Below are 22,468 nucleotides of genomic sequence, written 5' to 3'. Positions count from 1 at the left end.
GTAACTGGAAAACTAACAAGGGATTGTGGTCAGAAGGGAGGTCGTGTAAGGCCTCTTCTCCTCTGAGCTCTGGAGGGGAGCCAAGTGGGCCCTCACTTCAGTCTGGGGTGGGTGCTCCATCTCATGCTCCCCATCGTCTCAGGCCCCTCCAGACGTAGGCACTCTGGTCCTCACCATTCTCCATGCCCACCTGTTTCTGATCCCAATTCTCTGGAGGCCTGTCCTTCTTTCTGTTCCATTGTGTTACAGTGGTGCTTGCTCTTCTGGCTGGGTTATCTCAGTGAGTAACCTGTGCCTGCCTCATTCATCAGGTTACTCCTCTAGTTGTCAGGGTTACTCGCCCCTCCATTCAACAGTTTATTAATAACAATCACAAGCAAAACTGAAATTCTGTAGCTCATCATCTAGAATCAAAATCAGGCTGTTTGCCCCCAACTCCAGACTTTTTCCATTGCATGTTGCTGCCTTGGATCTGATCACTTCAGGCCAAGGATTTCTGAAATTGATTAATAAGAAAGAAATTTAACTGTAGCTTAAAATAAAAGTGAAAATGTTAGTCACTTAGTCGTATCCGACTCTGTGCGACCCTATGAACTGTAGCCAGCCAGGCTCCTGGGCCCATGGAGTTCTCCAGGCAAGAATACTGGAGTCGGTTGCCATTCCCTTCTCCAAGGGATCTTCCCGACCCAGGGATCAAAGCCAGGTCTCCCACATTGCAGGTGGATTCTTTACCATCTGAGCCACTAGGGAAGCCCTAACTGTAGCTTGAATGCATTGCTAAGACAGGTCTCAATTTGACACATGATTTTAGAAACAGGTGTGGCCCAAGCACACAAAGAGCTAATATACAATAAAAAATGTATATTGAGAGGACGATAACAGAAAAAAGTTGCATATCAATGAGGAATCAGGAGTAAATATTTTTAAGTCCCCATCATTTTTTGGAATAATAGGAAAGAACTATGGGTGTATATGTATATACATGTGTGTGTGTGTGTGTGTGTGTGTGTGTATAAACAGAGAGAGAACATTCATACATATTAATGAGTGAAATTATTTAAAACACTAGCTTGCCTTTAGGTTTTTAAGCATTTTGCCTACATGATTAAAGAAAAAAAAATTTATAGTATCTGTTAAGTTGTATTTTACTAGAAATTGCTCTTTCTAGCCTTCAGTTCAGTTCAGTCTCTCAGTCATGTCTGACTCTTTGTGACCCCATGAATTGCAGCACACCAGGCCTCCCTGTCCATCACCAACTCCCAGAGTTCACTCAGACTCACGTCCATCGAGTCAGTGATGCCATCCAGCCATCTCATCCTCTGTCGTCCCCTTCTCCTCCTTCCCCCATTCCCTCCCAGCATCAGAGTCTTTTCCAGTGAGTCAACTCTTCATATGAGGTGGCCAAAGTATTGGAGTTTCAGCTTTAGCATCAGTCTTTCCAATGAACACCCAGGACTGAGCTCCTTTAGAATGGACTGGTTGGATCTCCTTGCAGTCCAAGGGACTCTCAAGAGTCTTCTCCAACACCACAGTTCAAAAGCATCAATTCTTTGGTGCTCAGCTTTCTTCACAGTCCAACTCTCACATCCATACATGACCACTGGAAAAACCATAGCCTTGACTAGACAGACCTTAATTGTCTTAAAATCAGGAATGGCCCTTCCATCTCCTGCAATATTTTTAAGACAGTTATTGGTATTCAAAATGCGTAAAAATAAATATTAATATGTCTGTATCTAAAGAGGATCACAGACTCTGTAGTTGTGATATAGTCCAGGAACACTAGACCTGCAAAAATAACAGATGACACGACCAATTTCAGGCAGTTGATAAATAATCTGCATAATATCTGTATTATCAATTTCTATGTAACAAATTACCCCAAAACTTAGTGGTTTTAAAGAACAATAGGCATCTCACAGTTTCTGTGGGCTGGAGTTTTGGAGCATCTTAAATGGTTCTGGCGTAGACTTCCCCATAAGGCTTCAGGCTGCTGGGGGATCTGCTCCTGATGTGGCTTCTCACCTGGTGAGCAGGTTAACTTCATGTTGGCTGAAGGCCTCGGATCTTCATCACTGGACCTCCTCACAGGTTCTTGAGTGTCCTCACAATATGGCTGCTTGCTTCCCCAAAGGGAAGGATCCAAGAGACAGCCGGGTGGAAGTTGCTGTATCTTTTATTAAAGGTCATTTCTTGCTATTCCTACAGTATTCTATTAGTTACACAAGTCACTCCTACCTGTTATGGGGAGGAACAATACAAGGGAGGTGAGGATGACTGAGGCCATCTTGGAAGCCAGGTACCACACAATCTAAGGCAAAGGGTTGGTGAAGCAGCTTCAGTTGCCTTCAGAGATTGTATACAATATGTTTGCAGTATTTAATCAAATTTAAATTCATAAAATATATTTGGGATCCTAAAGAAAAGTGTTAATGTTAGTTGCTCAGTGGTGTCTGACTCTGTGACCCTGTAGATTGTAGCCCACCTGCTTCCCCCCAAGTCCATGGAATTTTCCAAGCAAGAATACTGGAAAGGCTTGCCATTCCTTTCTCCAGAGGATCTTCCCAACTCATGGATCAAACCTGAGTCTCCTGCATTGCAGGCAGTCTTTACAGTCTGAGCCATGAGGGAAGCTCCTAAAGTAAATACATAACTTAAAACTTAAAAATACAGAAGCTTAAATGTCATGTAGTACCAATTAATTTTAAAAGAAATCTGAAACCTATGGCCTTTTCATCCTGAGGCAGGATGTGGGCATGGGTATACAAATATCTGAGTTCCTGCTTTTGGTTCTGTGGGGTGTATACCCAGCAGTGGGATTGCCAGTTCATCCAGTAATTCTGTGTTTCATTTTTTTTTTAAGTAACATCATACTCTTTTCCGTAGTGCCTATACCATTTTACATTTTCCCTAGCGTACTTACCAGTTCTAATTTCTCTACATCCTCAGCAACGCTTGTTATTTTCTTTAAAAAAAAAAAAAAGCTATCCCAATGAGTGTTAATTGGCAGTTATTTTTGTTTCATGGCCCATCTTAAACCATACCATATGTATTACCTGAAACTCAAATTCCCAGCAGCAATTTTAGGCTTCTTTATTAGGTCTTTGGGGCTTCCCAGGTGGCACAGTGGTAAAGAATCCACCTGGCAAGTCAGGAAATACAAGAGAAGTGGGTTCAGTCCCTGGGTGGGCAAGATCCCCTGGAGGAGGACACGGCAACCCACTCCAGTATTCTTGCCTGGAGAATCCCATGGACAGAGGAACCTGGTGGGCTACAGTCCCTGGGGTCTGAGTCAGACACAACTGAACACAGTGCACATATTAGGTCTTTATATAAAACATAAGCACGTTCTATGTAGGTAAAGTTGTAATGCACACACAGGTGTTGTGTTCTTCTATCCTGATTCATCAAGGTTAGCTGAACGCGCACAAAACTCTAAGGAATCTTGCATTTGCCCCCCAGCCTATACTTGCCATGAGGGGAAGCCGTGCTGTCACTTCCTTAGTGACTGTGTCCCAGATTCTTCACCACCCCTCAGTTCAGTTCAGTTCAGTTGCTCAGTCGTGTCCAACCCTTTGTGACCACATGGACCACAGCACGCCAGGCCTCCCTGTCCATCGCCAACTCCTGGAGTTTGCTCAGACTTATCTCCATTGAGTCGGTGATGCCATCCAACCATGTCATCCTCTGTTGTCCCCTTCTCCTCCTGCCTTCAATCTTTCCCAGCATCAGGGTCTTTTCCAATGAGTCAGCTCTTCACATCAGGTAGTCAAAGTATTGGAGTTTCAGCTTCAGCATCAGTCCTTTCAATGAACACCCAGGACTGAGCTCCTTTAGGATGGACTGGTTTGATATCCTTGCAGTCCAAGGGACTCCCAAGAATCTTCTCCAACACCACAGTTCAAAAGCATCGATTGTTCGGCACTCAGCTCACCACCCCTACTGCTCTGTTTTACGGCATTCTACTGTTTGCCTTTATAGTACTTGTTATTGCTGTAACTGGATATTAGTTGGCATCCTTCCTTGTTTAATGCTTCCCCCAAACTCAGCTCTGAGCTTTAGGAAGATGCATCTCCTTTCCTGGAAGATAGTAAAGAACCCCAAATTTTGTCTTTCAATCAGAATTTATTGATGTCTTTCAATCAGGATTTAACTTTTATGATTTTGCTTCTTCTACTTAGGAATACTTACAATATAAAATCACATACACATGTACACCCGTGGCAGATTCATGTTGATGTATGGCAAAACCAATACAATATTGTAAAGTAATTAGCCTCCAATTAAAATCAATAAATTGTAAAAATAAATAAATAAAATCACGTAACAGTTCAAACAGAAGCATACTCCTTTGATATCAGAATTATGACACTGTACTGAACTGTCAGGAAGAAGACCACATAAGCCAGAATGGGAAGGAGAGGCTGGCCCTGAGAGGAGAAATGTTGTCAGTAAGAATGGACTAGAATAGAGAAAGTGTATCACATGGCTTTCTTCCCTGATCTTAATTATAAAAATGTAACATCAAAAAAATTAATGGGAAAGTTTAGCAACATGTTTATGTATTCCATACCCAGGGGAATGATGTTTTACAAAAATATAAAGCGTAAGAAATCATCCTCTTTTAATGGGAAAGACTACCATTGCTTTCTTACCGAATATAAACTTGCAAATATGGCATGCACTGGTTTGTTCCCACAGTATCCTCTATGCAGACATTGTTGGGTTCACCCGTCTGGCCAGTGACTGCTCCCCTGGAGAGCTCGTCCACATGCTGAATGAACTCTTTGGAAAGTTCGATCAAATTGCAAAGGTGAGTATTAGTGATTGCTTTCTATTTTGAGGATATATAAAATTGGAGCTTCCCTTTTCTTGATCCTTACCAGGTTTTTGCCTCTTCATAAAAGCATCCTTTAGGAATCTTATTTATAGATTTGTTGGATTTATTTGCCATTGATAAGTCTCAGACCTACATTGGGAAAGAGAAATGCTGTGGCATATAATTAGCATATGCTTTCATTTATTTTTAAGACTCTGGCTTATATATAATTCAGCACACATACAATAAATGCATTCAAGATAACGAGACTTGATTTGCATATCTCTCTGCACTGTGCTGTTCTTAGCTTCTCTTTTTAGGCATTTTGATGTTGATGAGTTGGAAACGTAATTTCCTCTCCAGTTGTAACCTTTACATATTCACAGTGTTAAGCAGCATGCTGGGAAAATCCTGAAGACAGGATGCATCCCTTCTTCCTAAGGCCTTATTTACTGCTGTCTCATTTTCATCCATTGGCCCTTGTGCCACTTGCAGAAATGTAAGCTCAGTATTCACCATTCATATGCTTATTTGTGGGGATTTTCATAGCGAAGAAATGATGACAGCTGATTTAAAACCATACCAGACCTCACTCCAGACTTATTTATTGGAACAATTAAGATTTCTGGTGGGAATATTGGTGTTTTTTCTTGCTGGCTGGCCCTCTATTTCTGTCTCATAAAATGTTCCTGGCCTTAATTTTTGTCTTTGAGTGGTTCCCAACAAAAATCCTTTATTATGCTTATCAAATGTATTTTTTTACATTAGGAAGAGTTAGTTCTAAGTTTAGTTCATGGTGAAATTTCCCTCACACTTAAACAATAGAGAACATTCCAGCCAAGCTCCTAGGCACAAATCTGGCTTTCAGATGTTCACAGAGTCACTCCTGGGGCAAGCTCCCCATGAGATGCCTTATGTTGCCCAACTGACCATGACAAATCTCACTGGGGATTCTAAAAAATTCACTGAGAGTACAGCTCTGTTTCCTTCCTTTAACGAATCAAAGGAAAAGGTTGAGTTGGGGTTGAGAGGGCTCATCTTTAGGAAAAAAAAAAAAAGAAAACAATGTCTTGACTATATTCTCCATGAAGGAGCAGCCAGTTGTCTATGTTGCCAATTATTGGTTCCTTGTGACCTAAGGGGGGAAAAGGAAATACTTGTCAATGAATGATTATTAAACCAAATAAAAACATAGAGAGATTATCTGTTAAAAAATAATATCTTAAAAGTTTGAGTAAATAAAAGGTCATTTCTGCTGCACTGCCTGGTGACATGTCAGGAAGAAACTTTCCAACCTTGGCCAGTGACACAAGGCTCTGGTGTTCTGATGGCATTTTCCCTGCATGCAAGGCTGTGTCCAAATTACTTCTCTTTAAAAGGACACCAATCATACTGGATTAGGGGCCCACCCTACTCCTGTATGGAGGAGGAAATGGTAACTCACTCCAGTATTCTTGCCTGGAAAATTCCATGGACAGAGGAGGCTGGTGGGCTACAGTCTATGGGGTCACAGTGAGCAAGAAACACTTTCTACTCCGGTATGACCTTATCTTAACTAATTACATCTACAATAACCCTCAGTTCAGTTCAGTCACTCAGTCGTGTCCGACTCTTTGCGACCCCATGAATCACAGCACGCCAGGCCTCCCTGTCCATCACCAACTTCCAGAGTTCACTCAGACTCACGTCCATCGAGTCAGTGATGCCATCCAGCCATCTCATCCTCTGTCGTCCCCTTCTCCTCCTGCCCCCAATCCCTCCCAGCATCAGAGTCTTTTCCAATGAGTCAACTCTTCACATGAGGTGGCCAAAGTACTGGAGTTTCAGCTTTAGCATCAGTCCTTCCAAAGAAATCCCAGGGCGGATCTCCTTCAGAATGGACTGGTTGGATCTCCTTGCAGTCCAAGGGACTCTCAAGAGTCTTCTCCAACACCCCAGTTCAAAAGCATCAAATCTTTGGCGCTCAGCCTTCTTTACAGTCCAACTCTCACATCCATACATGACCACTGGAAAAAACCATAGCCTTGACTAGATGGACCTTTGTTGGCAAAGTAATGTCTCTGCTTTTCAATATGCTATCTAGGTTGGTCATAACTTTTCTTCTAAGGAGTAAGAGTCTTTTAATTCCATGGCTGCACTACTGCCAAATAAAGTCACATTTACAGGTACCAGGGGTTAGGATTTCAACATATGAATTTGAGGAGGACAGAGTTTATATCACATAGAAGAGGTAATTGGTATGATTTCCTGCTCCTGTCTGATGATCATAACAAAGGAATGTCCAGGCAATATCAGTCTGGACTAGGATAGCTTGGTCCATGCATTGTTGGTCACAGGGGCAGTGTGCTTTGGATATCAGTTCATGTTTCATAGTTGAGATCATGGAGTCAGAGAGCCTTGTAAGCAAACAGCTCAGTCCATTGAGTGAATGCTATGAAAAGCACAGTAGTTTACATTAAGGAACTCAACATCATTGCTCATTCACTGTGATATTTTATCCACTTTAATGAGGTATAGTTGGCATACAAAAAGCTGTACATATTTAATATACATGCAACTTATTGAACTTTAGGGATACACCCTTGAAACCATAACTACAATCTATGCCATAAACATCTATTACCTACAGATCTTCACTTTGCCCTTTTAATGTATTATTATTATCATTATCATCATTGTATTATTATTTTGTGATTAAATACTTAACATCTACCTTTGCAGCCTGTGGTTAGGTATACAGTATAGTATTATTAGCTATAGACACTGTGCTGTCCAGTAGATCTCTAGGACTTACTCATCATGCGTAACTGGAACTTTTACTTTGACCTTTTCCTTTGACCATCACCTCCCCATTTTCCCCCCTCTCCCAGGCCTGGAAACCAGCATTCCACACTCGGTTTCTGTGTTTGACAATGAGGTTCCTCATATAAGTGGTACCATGTGACATTTGCCATTCTGCATCTGGCCTGTTTCGCTTTGTTGTTGTTGTTCAGTCGCTCAGTCGTGTCCAACTCTTTGCGACCTCATGGACGACAGCACACCAGGCTTCCCTGTCCATCACCAGCTCCTGGAGTTTGCTCAAACTCATGTCCGTTGAGTCAGTGATGCCATCCAACCATCTCATCCTTTGTCGTCCCCTTGTCCTTCCTTCAATCTTTCCCAGCATCAGGGTCTTTTCTAATGAGTTGGCTCTTTGCATCAGGTGGCCAAAGTACTGGAGTTTCAGCTTCAGCATCAGTCCTTCCAATAAATATTCACGACTAATTTCCTTTAGGATTGACTGGTTTGATCGCCTTGCAGCCCAAGGGACTCTCAAGAGTCTTCTCCAACACCACAGTTCAAAAGCTCAAAGAAGGCTGACGGCTGAAGAATTTATTTCAATTAACAAATCAAATTCAACAGCACATTAAAAAAAATCATATACTATGACCAAATGGGATTTATCTCTAGGATGCAAGTTGGATGGCATAGCAAATCAATTGATGAGATATATATATATATATATATATATATATATACACACACACACACATATATATACTGCATTAAAATAATGAAGGATAAAAAACACATGCTCATCTCAATCAATTGCAGAAAAAGCATTTGACAAAACTGAACACCCTTTTATGATTAAAAACTCTCAACTAATAAGAAGGAACTCAGCTCAACACAATAAAGCTATATATGAAAAGCCCACCGTGAACATCATATTCAGCAGTGAAAAACTGAAAGCTTTTCTTCTAAGACTGGGGAGAGGACAAGGACACTTGCTCTATCCAGTTCATTTCAACATAGTGCTGGAAGTTCTTGACACAGGACTTAGGCAAGAAAAAGAAATGCATTCAAGTCAAAAAAGTAGTAAAATTATTACTTTTTGCATATGATATGACCTTATATGTAGAAAACTTTAGAGTCCACAAAAATTTGTTGTTGGTGGTGGTTGGTGGTTTAGTTGTGAAGTCATGTCTGACTCTTGCAACCCCATGGACTGTATGTAGCCCACCAGGCTCCTCTGTCCATGGGATTCTCCAGGCAAGAATACTGGAGTGGGTTCCCATTTCCTTCTCCAGGAGATCTTCCCAACACTGGGCTTGAACCCGGGTCTCTTGCCTTGCAGGCAGATTCTTTACCAACTGAGCTACGAGGGAAGCATAAAAATCTGTTAGTACTAATAAACTCAGTAAAGTTGCAGGATACAAAATATGTGTACAATAATCTGTTGTGTTTCTATACACTAACAATGAAGTATCTCAAAAGAAAATCAAGGAAACAATTCCATGTACATTATTATCAAAAAGAATGAAAAACTTAGGGATAAACTTAACTAAGCAGACTGTGTACTCAGTCGTGTCTGATTCTTTGCGACCCCATCAACTGTAGCCCATAAGGCTCCTCTGGCCATGGGATTTTTACCAGCAAGAATACTGGAGTGGGTTGTCATTTCCTACTCCAGGGAATCTTCCTGACCCAGGGATCAAACCGACGTCTTCTACGTCTCCTGCATTGGCAGGCAATTCTTTACCACTGCACCACCTGAGAAGCCCTAACTAAGCAAGTGAATGACTTATACACCAAAAACTATAAAACATTGATGAAAGAAATATAAATAGATACAAATAAGTAGGAAGATATTCCATATTCATGGACTGGAAGAATTAATGCTGTTAAAATAATACCCAAAGCTATCTACAGATTCAATGCAATCCCGATCAAAATCCCAATGTGGTTTTTACAGAAATAGAAAAAAATCAATCCTAAAATTTATATAGAATCACAAGAGACCACAGATATCCAAAGCAATTTTGAGCAAGAAGAACGAAGCTAGAGGCTTCATAATCCCTGATTTCAAAATATCTTCCAGCTACAACAATTCAAACCAGTAGGATACTAAGAACAGACATATAGAGCAACAGAACACAATAGAGAGACCAGAAATAATCCCATGCAACTGGTCTTTGATAAGGCTGCCAAGAATTCACTTTATTAATCTTACTGTTTCTAAACTCAGAATACATATTTCGGAAGTGAAAGTCGCTTAGTCGTGTCCGACTCTTTGCAATCCCATGGACTATACAGTCCATGGAATTCTCTAGGCCAGAATACTGGAGTGGGTAGCCTTTCCCTTCTCCAGGGGATCTTCCCAACCCAGGAATCGAAGAAGGGTCTCCTGCACTGCAGGCAGATTCTTAACCAACTGTGCTATCAGGGAGGTAAACCTGATTAATAAACAATGTTTTTCCTTTTTATTATATAAAATTGCTATCAAGATTTATTAACACATCCTCTACAGTGCTGTAGATAAGCACAAAAGTACACAAGCTCTCTATGAGACAGGGAAAGAAACATGCAAAAACCTTCAATAAATCTCATGCATGCTTTAAGGACAAAAAGATCTTATGTTCATTTTATTATTTCAAATATTTTCAGTTTATCCATAAGCCTGTGGGTTAAGAAGGGGAAAAAAAATCTGTGTTTGGTACTTCTTTATTTATGTATTTAAATTTGAGTGAAGAGTCTATAAGCTAGTTGAAAAGGTTAGAAATGGATGTAGGATTGATTCATATGAATGAAATTGATCTTGATATTGTAATATAAATACAATCCAGCCAAGAAAAATGAGTTTGTCTAACTTGATATTAAAATGGTTTAACCTAAGGGCAGAATTAAGTTTTAAATCACTTGGCAGTGTTGAATGGTGGCTCATTATACTGCATTACACTGTAGTGATGTTTATCAAAGCTACATGTCTGCGGGTAAGAACTTGCTTCAGCTTTGAAAGAAGTGAGGAAAACCATGAATGTAGCAGGAAATGATATGCAATTCTAATTCCAGTTGAGTTCTGATCACCATTTTCTATCCTGGAAGATTCTGTTCTGCACAGACGTTTCATTTCACTGTCAGTATTTGAGGATGTTCAGACTATAAAGCATGGGCCTATCTTCACATTTCTCTGCTAAGTGTAATTCATTCCAAAATATTCTCTCAGCCTTCCCCTCCCACCCCTTACCATCATCCTTCCTGCTTTGGCAGAGGGGTGTGTGCGTGAGGGTGGCTCAATCTTGATGGGCAATTAAGGGAAATTGAACTAGTTTACGGCTTCTCAGGTTGGCACGGTGGTAAAGAATACACCTGCCAATGCAGGAGATGCAAGACACAAGGGTTCAATCCGTGGGTCGTGATGATCCCCTGTGGAGGAGGGCATGGCAACCCACTTGAGTATTCTTGCCTGGAGAACCCCATGGACAGAGGAGCCTGGCGGGCTACAGTCCATAGGGTCTCAAAGAGTTGGACATGAGTGAAGCCACAAGCAATGCAGTTGAAATTCTGTGACTTCTTCTTTCAGGAGAATGAATGCATGAGAATAAAAATTTTAGGAGACTGCTACTACTGTGTGTCCGGACTGCCTATATCTCTCCCTAACCATGCCAAGAATTGTGTGAAAATGGGACTGGATATGTGTGAAGCCATAAAGTAAGTGCGATGAGTAGTAAGAGCCTTTTAAACTGCATAATACATTTTCATTGTCGGTCTTACAACTGTTTCTGGTTTTTTGTCTACTGAAACTATATACATGATTGTTCATTTACACAGAAACGGGCAAAGACTCATTTATTGACATGTGAGAACTCAGTCCAGAGTAAGGCTCTGTGTTTTGTATTGTTGTTATTAATCTTATTTTACAGGAACATGGTGTTAGAAATCTATGGGAAGGGGCTGTGTCATTAATTTCAAAGATAATTTCTTTGTAAACAATTGAAAAGTCTCTTCCAATCTTAAGGGACAATTTTGTACTCTTAATGTCTCTCTTGATTTTTGACAAGGACATATAAATTGTAAGAGAGAAAGTAGTTTTTACCACCAGACTGCAATGAAGAGGAGAATCCAGCCCAGAATAACTCCATCTAGTCAAACACACTCAGCTCTGTGAATTTAGTTTCAGTTTTTATCTGCAATAGTTTTTCGCTTTGTATCTATAGTTTCTTTCATTGTAAGATTTGTAGAGAATATTTGCTTACAAAGAATAATGGTATCATTACAGCTGACAAGTGTAGTGTGAAAATGTGAGCTACAAAGTGAATTTTCACTGCTGATACCGCATACTTCTTTGTAAGTGCCTTCAGAGAAGCCCTGATAGTCTTATAAATGATAAAAAGCTCTTGTTTGTTGATTGTTTGATTGAAAACTTTCAGTTTAAGGGTTTTTTGGTAGGGGATTGCCTATTTTTGGTCAAGTGATTTTCTCTTCTCCTCCGCATATTTTTGTTCTAAATGGGATGGGAATTATGTGCTTGATGTTCGAATTCCTGTTCTCAGGGTTGGGGTAACTGGGATGTTAAGTGAGAAAGCAACAAATCAAGTTAGTTGTCGCTGTGTTTAGCCCACTGTGGTATTGGCCGTGGGCTGAAATGGACTGAGAGGTTTGACGGTGGGTTTCCAGTGCTTTCCAGGGAAGGATGATGACACCTCCAGCCTCAGCAGAGTCCGCGGACCTGAATGTCCAGACTCACTAGCTCAGCAGTGTCGGGGCCGCTACGTGGCAGTCAGGAATGGGCGGGCAGAGACGTAGGGAAGAAAGGAAGGAAGAATCGACATGGCAGAGGTGGGCAATGTGGCCTCAGCTTGCCACCTGAGATACTTTGTATGGGAATTAGCTGTCCCCCCTGCTTCTCCCCAAAAATAAATCATCTGTCTTCTTGGAGGTATAAGAAAAAAAAAGCTTTTCCACTGTATTCTAAAAGTCATTAACTATTCAAGACATTATAGGTCTAGATGTAAGTGCATTCAATCCATGTAAAATTAACAGATTTTCTCACATTTGTAACCACCCCTGGAAGCCACGTTCATGTTTGAAACCAAACATGGGAGGAAACGGGCTTTATGAATGGGTTTTGTGAAGGATGAAATTTTGTGACTCAGTAGCACATTTGATTCAACAAAATACCCTTTTGTTGTTGTTGTTTAGTCGCTCAGTCATGTCTGACTCTTTGTGACCCCATGGACTGTAGCCCTCCAGGCTCCTCTGTCCATGGAATTCTCCAGGCAAGAATACTGGAGTAGGTAGCCATTCCCTTCTCCAGGGATCGAACTTGGGTCTCCTGCATTGCAGGCAGATTCTTTACCATCTGAGCCACCAGGGAAGCCCAGGGAAAGAGCGAACACCTCGGCAAATTTTGGAAACTCTTTGTTCTCTCTTACATACAAAAGCAAGCATTTCCATTCCCATTTCTTAAGCTGTAAGATGAGAATGAATACAGGAATTTCAGTTTTTGAAGCTGGTGAGGAGAAAGCGTACACTTAGCACTTGGAATTTTGCCAGATGACCTCCAGTTTTCCTGGGAACCAGCAACATGGATCCAGGGATGTCTGTCCATGGTTTTCCCTCCATGTGGGGACCTCCACATTTATTCAAAGCCTCATTCCCTGTTAGCTAGGTCAACACTGCAGAAGTTCTCTGGCTGCAGTTTTGGAATATTCCTGGCATTTAAAGAGACGTTTTTTCCCCCCTTTCATGAAAATGTAAACTGTTCTTAATCAAGGCAGTACTCTCAGAACCCTGATTTTGTAAGTGATTAAAGCTCCTCTTAAATTAGAAAGATTGTCTACTATTAGTGCAAACTCTAAGCCATCATTTCAACATTTGTCTATAGATCACACAGATTTCATCTGCAGCTACATGCATTAAAATGTTTCTGGTCAGTCAGTTCATCTGAACCCTTGATCAACTCATTTTTCTAAAACAGACATGAAGCCCATTGAAGATGGTTAATTCAAAGACTCGAGTTACTAACCAGTCACTGCTATCAGACTGGCTTTATGACTACTCCTGGACGCTGTCAGGAAGCAGGGCTCAGGGGGATGGGGAGCAGAGATGAACCATCCTGAGCAGGCCCAGAGAGGGGGACCAGACACCCCCCGGCAGCTGTTTGCACTCAGAGCTATTGTGGGCAAAGCGTCAAGGCAAGCCTCCTGTGTCATGGAGATGCTCCTTCTGGGAGCAGGATTGAAGGGTGTGGACGACTTGCAAAGTAGTTGGTATAGGTTGTCATTTTATGGCAAAATATAAACAGAAGAGGACGATAGAAAGGGAAGGGAAACAAACAGCCTCTGTACTATTTTTTCAGGAAGTCATTTATTTTTATATCATGGACCCATTTCTTCTTATCGTAGTATGCTCAGATGGTTCTGCTTCATCATTGAAGCTTGACGTTCATTATTCATTGTTGTTTGTTGTTCAGTTGCTCAGTCGTGTCCGACTCTGCGACCCCATGGACTGCAGCACACCAGCCTTCCCTGCCCTTCACCATCTCTCAGAGCTTGCTCAAAGTCATGTCCATTGGGTCGGTGATGCATCCCACGTGTGTACCTGTGTCGTTTTGAGATGGGACTGTGTCCCACACCTGGGAACCCTTCCTCCTAACTGTGCTGCAATCAATGCCATCACTTCCCTCCACGTTTCTTCCTGGGGTGATTCGCTCCATGGAATGAGGGACACCTTCCTGCTAGGGACACCTTTTTCTTTTACAACTATATTTTAATCGATAAACATATTTAACTGGCAGAAACAAATAGGCATCACCAATCATTGCCATTTTCCCTTAAAAGAAGTTGTCTTTTTTTCTTATTTTTAATTGGAATATAATTGCCTTACAATGTTGTACTCATTTCCACTATTCGGTGAAGTGAATCAGCTCTATGTATATGTATATATATCCCCTCCCTCTTGGATCTCCCCCCTCCCTCCCCACCCCACCCCTCTGGGTCATCACGGAGCACCGAGCTGAGCCCCCTGTGACAACATCTCCCCACTAGCCATCTGTTTTACACATGGTCGTGTATATATGTCTGTCCTAATCAAAGGAAGTTATTCATTTGTCTCTTTCAATGAGTTGGTGACAGGATCCTAAAGTATTTTTTAAGTGGTTTTTAAAAATTCATTTCTTTTTAATGATACCTTATGCACTATTAAAGCTTCTTAAAGAGTACTCGCTTCTCTTTTTTGTTAAAGAAACATGCACAGTGGAAAAGCATTCAGCTTGTTGTTATTTTTTTTTAATTCCTATTCAGGCTGAAGTCATTTAAGCTCACAAATAAGCCCTATTGTCTCATCAGCAGAAAATATTCCTTGGGGACATACGCTATGCTAATAAGCATTAGAGTTGCTAATGGCATCTAAGATTGTTTCTGACAGTACAAGGCAATGTCTCACGAGTCTAGTATGAAAACTTCAAGGAGGGGGTTAGCACATGATGGGTGCTTGATATGTATTGGTTGGAAAAGTAGAAGCTACAACCAAAATGTTGCATCACGGCCCTAGCCAGCCTGAGGCTTTACTGTCTGGAGCATTGGCTTGGTACTGATGGGTTAGCCTGGTAATAACTGGAGAGAAAAACCCTTTCTCTGGCCTCAGAGCAGCAATCTTCCACCACAGAAGAAACTCATGACCATTATTTCCAACAGTCTGAGACATTCTGAATAATAAAATGCCCAGAAAATCAGCCAGGAACGACAGGAAGAAGAGACTGGCCCTGGGGGGTGATGTGACTTTCCTTCTCTCTAGGAAAGTGAGGGACGCCACCGGAGTGGACATCAACATGCGCGTGGGAGTGCATTCTGGGAACGTGCTGTGCGGCGTGATCGGGCTGCAGAAGTGGCAGTACGACGTGTGGTCACATGACGTCACCCTGGCCAACCACATGGAAGCTGGAGGGGTCCCTGGGTAAGGCAGGACGTGGCCTTCCTCTCATCCAGCAGGCCCCGGGCTTAGGAATCCGAGGTCCACAGGCTAAGAGCTGATTGCTCAGTGCTCGGTGACTTCTGCTGCCCTGGTTACTACTGTGTTACTCAGTGACCTCTTCCATTAACCAGATGGATGTGAGCTTTCAAGCCCCAGTTCCACCACCCCTGGGACCCATGGTTAGAGACAGGATGTCAGATCCTGAATTACAGACTTTGACTTAATTGCATATTTATGAATAGAGACCTAAGTTAAAGATGGCTTATAATGCACTAGAGATATGTGGCCTTTCTGTATTATTGGTCACCTCTGAAACCAGTCCTATTAAAATAAGCAGATGGTACCATCTGGACAGATGACAAGAGAATCTTTGCAGGTGCTGTAATTTGGGGAAGTATGAGAGCAGGCATTGAGAAGGAAAGCCCATACTTTTATATGTATCAGCACGTGTTCTCAAATGACTTTGCCATGCAATTCCGAAAACTATCCTCATACCTCCAGATTCAATATGATCACGTTTTATGTGCTATAATTCACCACCTAGGTTTCACTGAGTACAGAGAGGCTCCAAATATTAGCAGCTCTTGATATCGGGGAGCACTTTCCCAAAGCTGTGGGTAACAGACTATGAACCTATAGCCTTTCCTCCACCTGTTGCAGAAGGAATTCTTTCTCAAGTCCCAGATTAATAGAAAATCTTGGATGTTCCTTCTTCTGTATCTTGATTGTGGTTTTCAAATGGAATTTCAGACGTGTTCACATTTCTTCTGTTACCCTGCAACACTTGAATGGAGCTTACAAAGTGGAAGAAGGCGATGGTGACATCAGAGACCCGTATTTAAAGCAACACTTGGTGAAAACTTACTTTGTAATCAACCCCAAGGTCAGTATAATAGAGTCTATAATTAGCCCATGACTTCTGTGATTAAAAGTCAAGAGGGCAAAAGACTGATATGAAAAGTTGTTTTTAGTCAAGAACCGGTGTAATTCTTTGCTAGTGTTTGCCTCTAAAACTATTTTAAATGCCTGTGTTTGTAAAAATGCATTCAAATATTTATGCAAGAAGCAGTTGAAATGAATTGCTTGTTTATGTGGCAAGGGTATTGTCTGCATCATAAGGTTATAGAGGTTAGTTAGTCAGTGCTTACCAATGTATACGTTAGTCCACGGGTGTGAACCTCTGGGCCATGGACTGGTACCTCCTGTTAGATCAGCAAGAGCATTAGATTAGAAATAACATGCACAATAAATGCAATCCATTTGATCACCCAGAAACCATCCCGACCCCCAGTCCATGTAAAAATAGTCTTCCACTAAATAGGTCCCTGGGGAAGTGCATAGCAACCCACTCCAGTATTCTTGCCTGGAGAATTCCATGGACATAGGCATCTGGTGGGCTACGGTCCATGGGGTCACAGAGAGTCAGACATGACTAATCATATAACAGATAGGTCCCTGGTGCCAAAAAGGTTGGGTACCACTGTGTTAGTCCATGATGGGCCCTTCCTGGCAGTTAGAAAATTAAATGAAGACCAAAAGTGTGCTCAGGACTTCAGCTGATAAAAATCTAAATGAGATTAAGTGGATGAAGATATAAGAAAAGAAAGAAATTACTGAAAGATTAACAACTAAATGTCACATAAACACTGGGGTGAACATGTTATGTGCAGACATGTAAACTTTAACATGATAAAAACCACCCATCCCATGCAAACAGCTGCTGTCTCTTACTCTCTTCCCATCATGTGTCAGGCCAGAGCAGGGGGCTCATCAAAAGAGCTCTCATCTTTACCCTTCCCCAAATTCCTGCCAAATGGGTACTGTTGCTATTTACGGATTAAGAAGCTGAGTCTCAGACGGTTTATGTAACTTCCTGCAAATCACTGGCTGGTTAACAATGCAGGTAGCAGCAAGAAACTCCTCTGAATTGTCCAAACAAGTATCGCAAAATCAATAAAGTCAAGTTTTTGAGTGTTTACTCACAAGAACCTCCCTGAAACCCCCAGGTTCCCCTTTGGGGACAAACTTCCACCTCACTAGACAGTTGATCTGGAGACAGATGTGTGCCAAGCAGGAGGAACTATGGGATGATCGGTGCGGGGGTGGCAGGTGCAGGGAAGAGGTGAAAAGAACGTGTCCAGAGAACACTGTGTTCAGGCAAAGAACACCAAAACATCAATATTCGAGGCCATTTTGCATCCGAAAACAGCCCCAATCCCTACAGCCATCACTTTAGGAAAAAAACAAACAAAACCATTAAAACATGGAAACAGATCAGCATATTCTAAGAGTCAGCTTTATAAAAATGTCCCTTCCAATGGCTATTGTTTTTTCCCAAGTTTCAGGTACAGGTAGGTTTTGTTGTCTGAAAAAAAACTGACTCAGCTTCTCTGGGGTGTGGCCATGCCCCACGGTGACCCCGCAGGACCGAGGGCAGGAGCCCCCAGAGTGAAGGCGGTGATGGTGGAGGACTCCGCCTGTGCAAGGGAGGCTTCTAGGGGGCTGGAGGGAAGAGGTGCTGTGGCCTCCAGGTGTGATACTGTGCTTCTCACCCCAAGGGAGAGCGGCGGAGCCCTCAGCACCTCTTCAGGCCTCGACATACCCTTGACGGAGCGAAGATGAGGGCTTCCGTCCGCATGACCCGGTACCTGGAGTCCTGGGGGGCGGCCAAGCCCTTTGCACACCTGCATCACAGAGACAGCATGACTACGGAGAACGGCAAGATCAGCACCACGGTACGCCCTCCCAGCGCCGGGCTCCAGATGGCTCCAGCGCCAGGCAGACGCTAGCTCCCCAAACAGAAGGCGTGTCCTGCCAAAACCAGTCGGGTCTGTAACGAAGGAAGCTTGCCGTCTCTGACTTCCCAGAGAGGCCCCTGACAAACAGGCCTAAATAAACCTGTCATCAGGTTATCTTGAGCGTCAGTTGCTAGGGGTCTCAACCAAGAGTGACTGCGTGATCACTTTCTTATCGAAGACGGTTATTGACAATGGGCAGTATCCACTGCATACCCCTGAACTCTTTTACAATCCAGGTTTGTAATTTGCTTTGGCTGCCACAAAGTGGAAAGCCCGAGCATCTTCATAAAAGAACAAATGAGGGCCTGACGTCCTTGGGGTTTGAGCAGCATCATTAACCCTGTCCTCATCCCCCAGAGGTTCAGCCTGTGTCGGAAGCAAAGTACATTCTATTGTTGGCGTCCCTTATGGACGTCATCCCAACTTCTAACGGGGAATGAAGTCCTACCGCTCCAGACCACAGGGACCTTTCAATAAGATGGCTGAAATGCAGATGAAGAATAGAAAAACTCATGAGAGGAGAGGAAAGGAAATACAGTGGAGCACTTAGAATAGTCCCAATGGTATATTTGGATATTAAAACAGTCTCTGAGTACAATTTCATGCAAAATGGTATTCACTGTGTTAGGGATGTGGTTGAGGTTCCATAATTCTTATTAGCTGATGAGGAAAAAACGTATGAGGCTGTCAGGTAAAAGTGGGCATTTCCAAGCTTCCTGTGTCCACAGGCCTGTCACAATAACATGCACAAACCCAGCACGCAGGCGTCAGCATTCCTGTTTTGTCTTGGTTCTATCTCTTCTCTCAACTTCCTTTGTTCTTTTCCAACTGAAAAATAAACTCTGATAGAAGATTGTGATCTTTCAAGGCGTCAACAGGGAGACCTCCAGGGCAAGTCCTAGAGAGGTCTATATTCTATTGGGAAGAAAGAGACCCTAAGTAGGACTCAAATAAACAAAGGACATCACTCCAGGTACTGCCAAGGGCTGTGATGAAAAGAAAAGGAAGGAATGTCTTGGGGAGTGACTGGCACGGCTCCTCTTGTTGGGGGGGGGGAGGGCTGGGGGTAGTCTCCGAGAAGGGGAGGGGTCAGTGGGGAGGGTAAGGGGCAAAAGGACAAATGCAGCTGCCCTGAAATGGAAATGGATTGGTGTCTTTGAGGCAGAGAAGAGACTGTGTGGCTGTCAGATCATCAACAGTAAGCCAGGGGAGGTCATTAGGCTGAGAGGCTCCAAGTAATCATGTATAATTTATTCTGATTGTAGTGGGAAGTTGTTAGAGGGTCCTAAGCAGGGAAGGGCATTGTGTAATTAGCACTCTGGATGATGGACCAAGAGAGCAGGGCTACAAGAAGGAATGGTGTCCTCCTTTGCTGAGATTTTAGCAGTGGGAACAGTGAGAAATAAATTCAGGGTATAATTTGAAAGTGGAGCAATAAGACTTGGCGATGGAGTCGATATGTGTGGAAAGGAAGTTCAAAGATGAATCCACATGTTTGGGTTGTGCACCTAGGAGAATGATAATCCCATTAACTGAACTGACAAATACTTGGAGCAAAGTCAGAGAATTTGGGGTAGAAAAATCAAGACTTTGCTAGTGGACATCTTCAAATCAATATGACTTTCAGACACCACAGTGCAGCTCAGAAGTCGGCAGTTGGGGGTGTGCTCCTGGAACTCTGGGTAGAGGTCTTGGTAGGAGGTGTGGATGTGATAGGCATCAGATTTTAGGTGCTATTTGAAGCTGTGGATCTGGATGTGGTCACAAGAAGAGAAGAGATGCAAGGAGCAAGGACCAGAGCCACTGGGGGGCCTCCCAGCAACTAGACCTGTTAGAGGAAAAGCATGCTAAGACTTAGAATCTAATTGTCAAGGAAAGTCAATGCTTCTATCCCTCTTATGAAAAGAATCAGATAATTTTACCTCAAGACTAAATTTATTATTAATGCTAATGGCTAATAACTTTATCTCTGATTGAGATTTGTTATAAACAAATTGATTGGTTGATTGGCTGGTTGGTTGGTTGACCGGTTGACTGGTTGGTTGGTTGGCTGGTTGACTGGTTGGTTGGTTGGCTGGTTGACTGGTTGGTTGGTTGGCTGGTTGGTTGGTTGACTGGCTGGTTGGTTCCTTGTTTGGTTGGCTGGCTGGCTGGTTGGTTGGTTGACTGGCTGGTTGCCTGATTGGTTGGTTGACTGGCTGGTTGGTTGGTTGACTGGCTAGTTGGCTGGTTGGTTGGTTGACTGGCTGGTTGCCTGATTGGTTGGTTGACTGGCTGGTTGGTTGGTTGACTGGCTGGTTGCCTGATTGGTTGGTTGACTGGCTAGTTGGCTGGTTGGTTGGTTGACTGGCTGGTTGGTTGGTTGGTTGGTTGGCTGACTGGTTGGTTGACTGGCTGGTTGGCTGGTTGGTTGGTTGACTGGCTAGTCAACTGGTTGGTTGGTTGACTGGTTGGTTGACAGTTCGTTGGCTGACTGGTTGGTTGGTTGACTGGCTGGTTGGTTTGTTATTTTTCAGGAAATAAGAATTATATCTAAATACTAAAGCATTATTTTCTGTGCTACTTCATCTGGGTACCTGCAAAAATAAGGCCTTGCTTAATGGGTGATGTTATTGATGTTGTTGTGGTTGCTAATTTCTTATCAGTCCTTTGTCTCAGGACTTAAGAGCAACCCTCTCCCTTACTATCTTAGCAAGGCACCCAAGGGAAGATTTCACCCTGGCTCCAACCTCAACATAATCTGTTGTTATGTGTTAGTGAAGATGCCTCCTTTGAAAGAGTTAACTGCCTAAGGCTTTGAGCTTCAGAAAATTGTAGAAAGTGTATAAGAAACAGATGATGTCTGGAACAGACTCTGTTTTCTTGACCAGCTGGCCTTGCCAGTCACAGACAGAGTCTCAGGCCTGAGTTCCTTGGCAGTGACAGAAGACCTCTGAGGTTCTGGTTAGCATTTGGGGCCCATAGGACTGTGCCCCTTACCTTCAGAAAGGTCCCATTGTCATTCTTATTCGTACATTCCAGGATTGAACAGCTGTCATTGCCAAAAGTTATTTCTTTTATCTAATCCCCTATGCAGAACTTCATTGACTCTTGATTTAACATTGATGGAGCTGGTGAATAATGCATTATTTTATTAATACTCTATATAATAAAATGTGGAGTTCAGTTATCATTTTTAAGCCTACCTTTCCCTAGGCTAAATACATTTCCTTATCTAACCTTGGAGCTTAAAGCAACAAAGAAAAGTTTCTCTGGAGCTTATTTGTTCTAACTTTTATTTTAATTTCCACTACAATAAACAAGTGAATCTTGTGGTTTTTAAAGTCTATTATTGAACACTTAGCAGTGGATTCAGTGTCTCCCTCTCACTAGCCTTTTTCAGGAACTGTTATACCAGCACTTATGTACATTTCTTCTTTTTCATCAGTGATTCTCAGTTTCACATACTTAATCAATGGTCTCATTTCTTAACAGTTCGATTCACTGATTAAGATTGTCTATAGATTTTATGATTATGTTTGTGTTTTAAAGCATTTTCTAAATTTTTGCCTCATGTTAAAACTACAGTTCTACATGATTTAGGTTGTCTACAGTAACTTTAATAATAGTCCTCTGCAGGCATTGTTGTAAATAATATCTGCAAATATCAGGATAGGAATTTTGAAAATCTAGACAACAATCCTGACACTTCCAATATCCAGAGTTCATAGATTACACAAACATTCTAAATATAAGCTGAAGTTTTAACCTTATTTCACACTTATAATTAAGCTCTTTTTCTCCACTTAGCTGCTTATTATCTAAATGATATTTACCATAGTAAAAGAAGAAATACGCATCATTATCTTTTCAAACTTCTTTTTTTTTTTTCTTTTCAAACTTCTTAATGTATGTTTTTAGCAGCTAATAATCTTTTTTTCTTTAATAGGATGTACCAATGGGTCAGCATAATTTTCAAAATCGCACCTTAAGGTATGGTATACATTCCATTTTCTAATTTTCTAAAGGCTTAACTGTTCTTTATTTATTCCTGAAAGTAATTTTCATCAACTATAATAATTCTGAAGCCTATTTCTTCTGAAAAAAAGAGTAGCTGCTTGTGAAAAGCCCTGTCAAG

At 42.1% G+C, this 22,468-nt stretch overlaps 1 protein-coding gene across 1 annotated transcript in view; it reads left to right on the top strand.

Annotated features, from left to right (window-relative positions):
* ADCY2 (adenylate cyclase 2) overlaps positions 1–22,468 on the top strand; it is a 456,951-nt gene that overhangs the window by 309,295 nt on the left and 125,188 nt on the right. The window contains exons 6-11 of the mRNA XM_025270720.3: positions 4,702–4,813; positions 11,163–11,290; positions 15,377–15,535; positions 16,304–16,436; positions 18,112–18,288; positions 22,280–22,323. Of these exons, the coding sequence (XP_025126505.3) occupies positions 4,702–4,813; positions 11,163–11,290; positions 15,377–15,535; positions 16,304–16,436; positions 18,112–18,288; positions 22,280–22,323 (753 nt within the window). The remainder of the gene's footprint in view (positions 1–4,701; positions 4,814–11,162; positions 11,291–15,376; positions 15,536–16,303; positions 16,437–18,111; positions 18,289–22,279; positions 22,324–22,468) is intronic.

The sequence above is a fragment of the Bubalus bubalis genome, chromosome 19, assembly GCF_019923935.1.
Source record: "Bubalus bubalis isolate 160015118507 breed Murrah chromosome 19, NDDB_SH_1, whole genome shotgun sequence".
In the NCBI taxonomy this organism is placed as follows: domain Eukaryota; kingdom Metazoa; phylum Chordata; class Mammalia; order Artiodactyla; family Bovidae; genus Bubalus; species Bubalus bubalis.
This window is presented reverse-complemented; position numbering and strand designations above follow the sequence as displayed.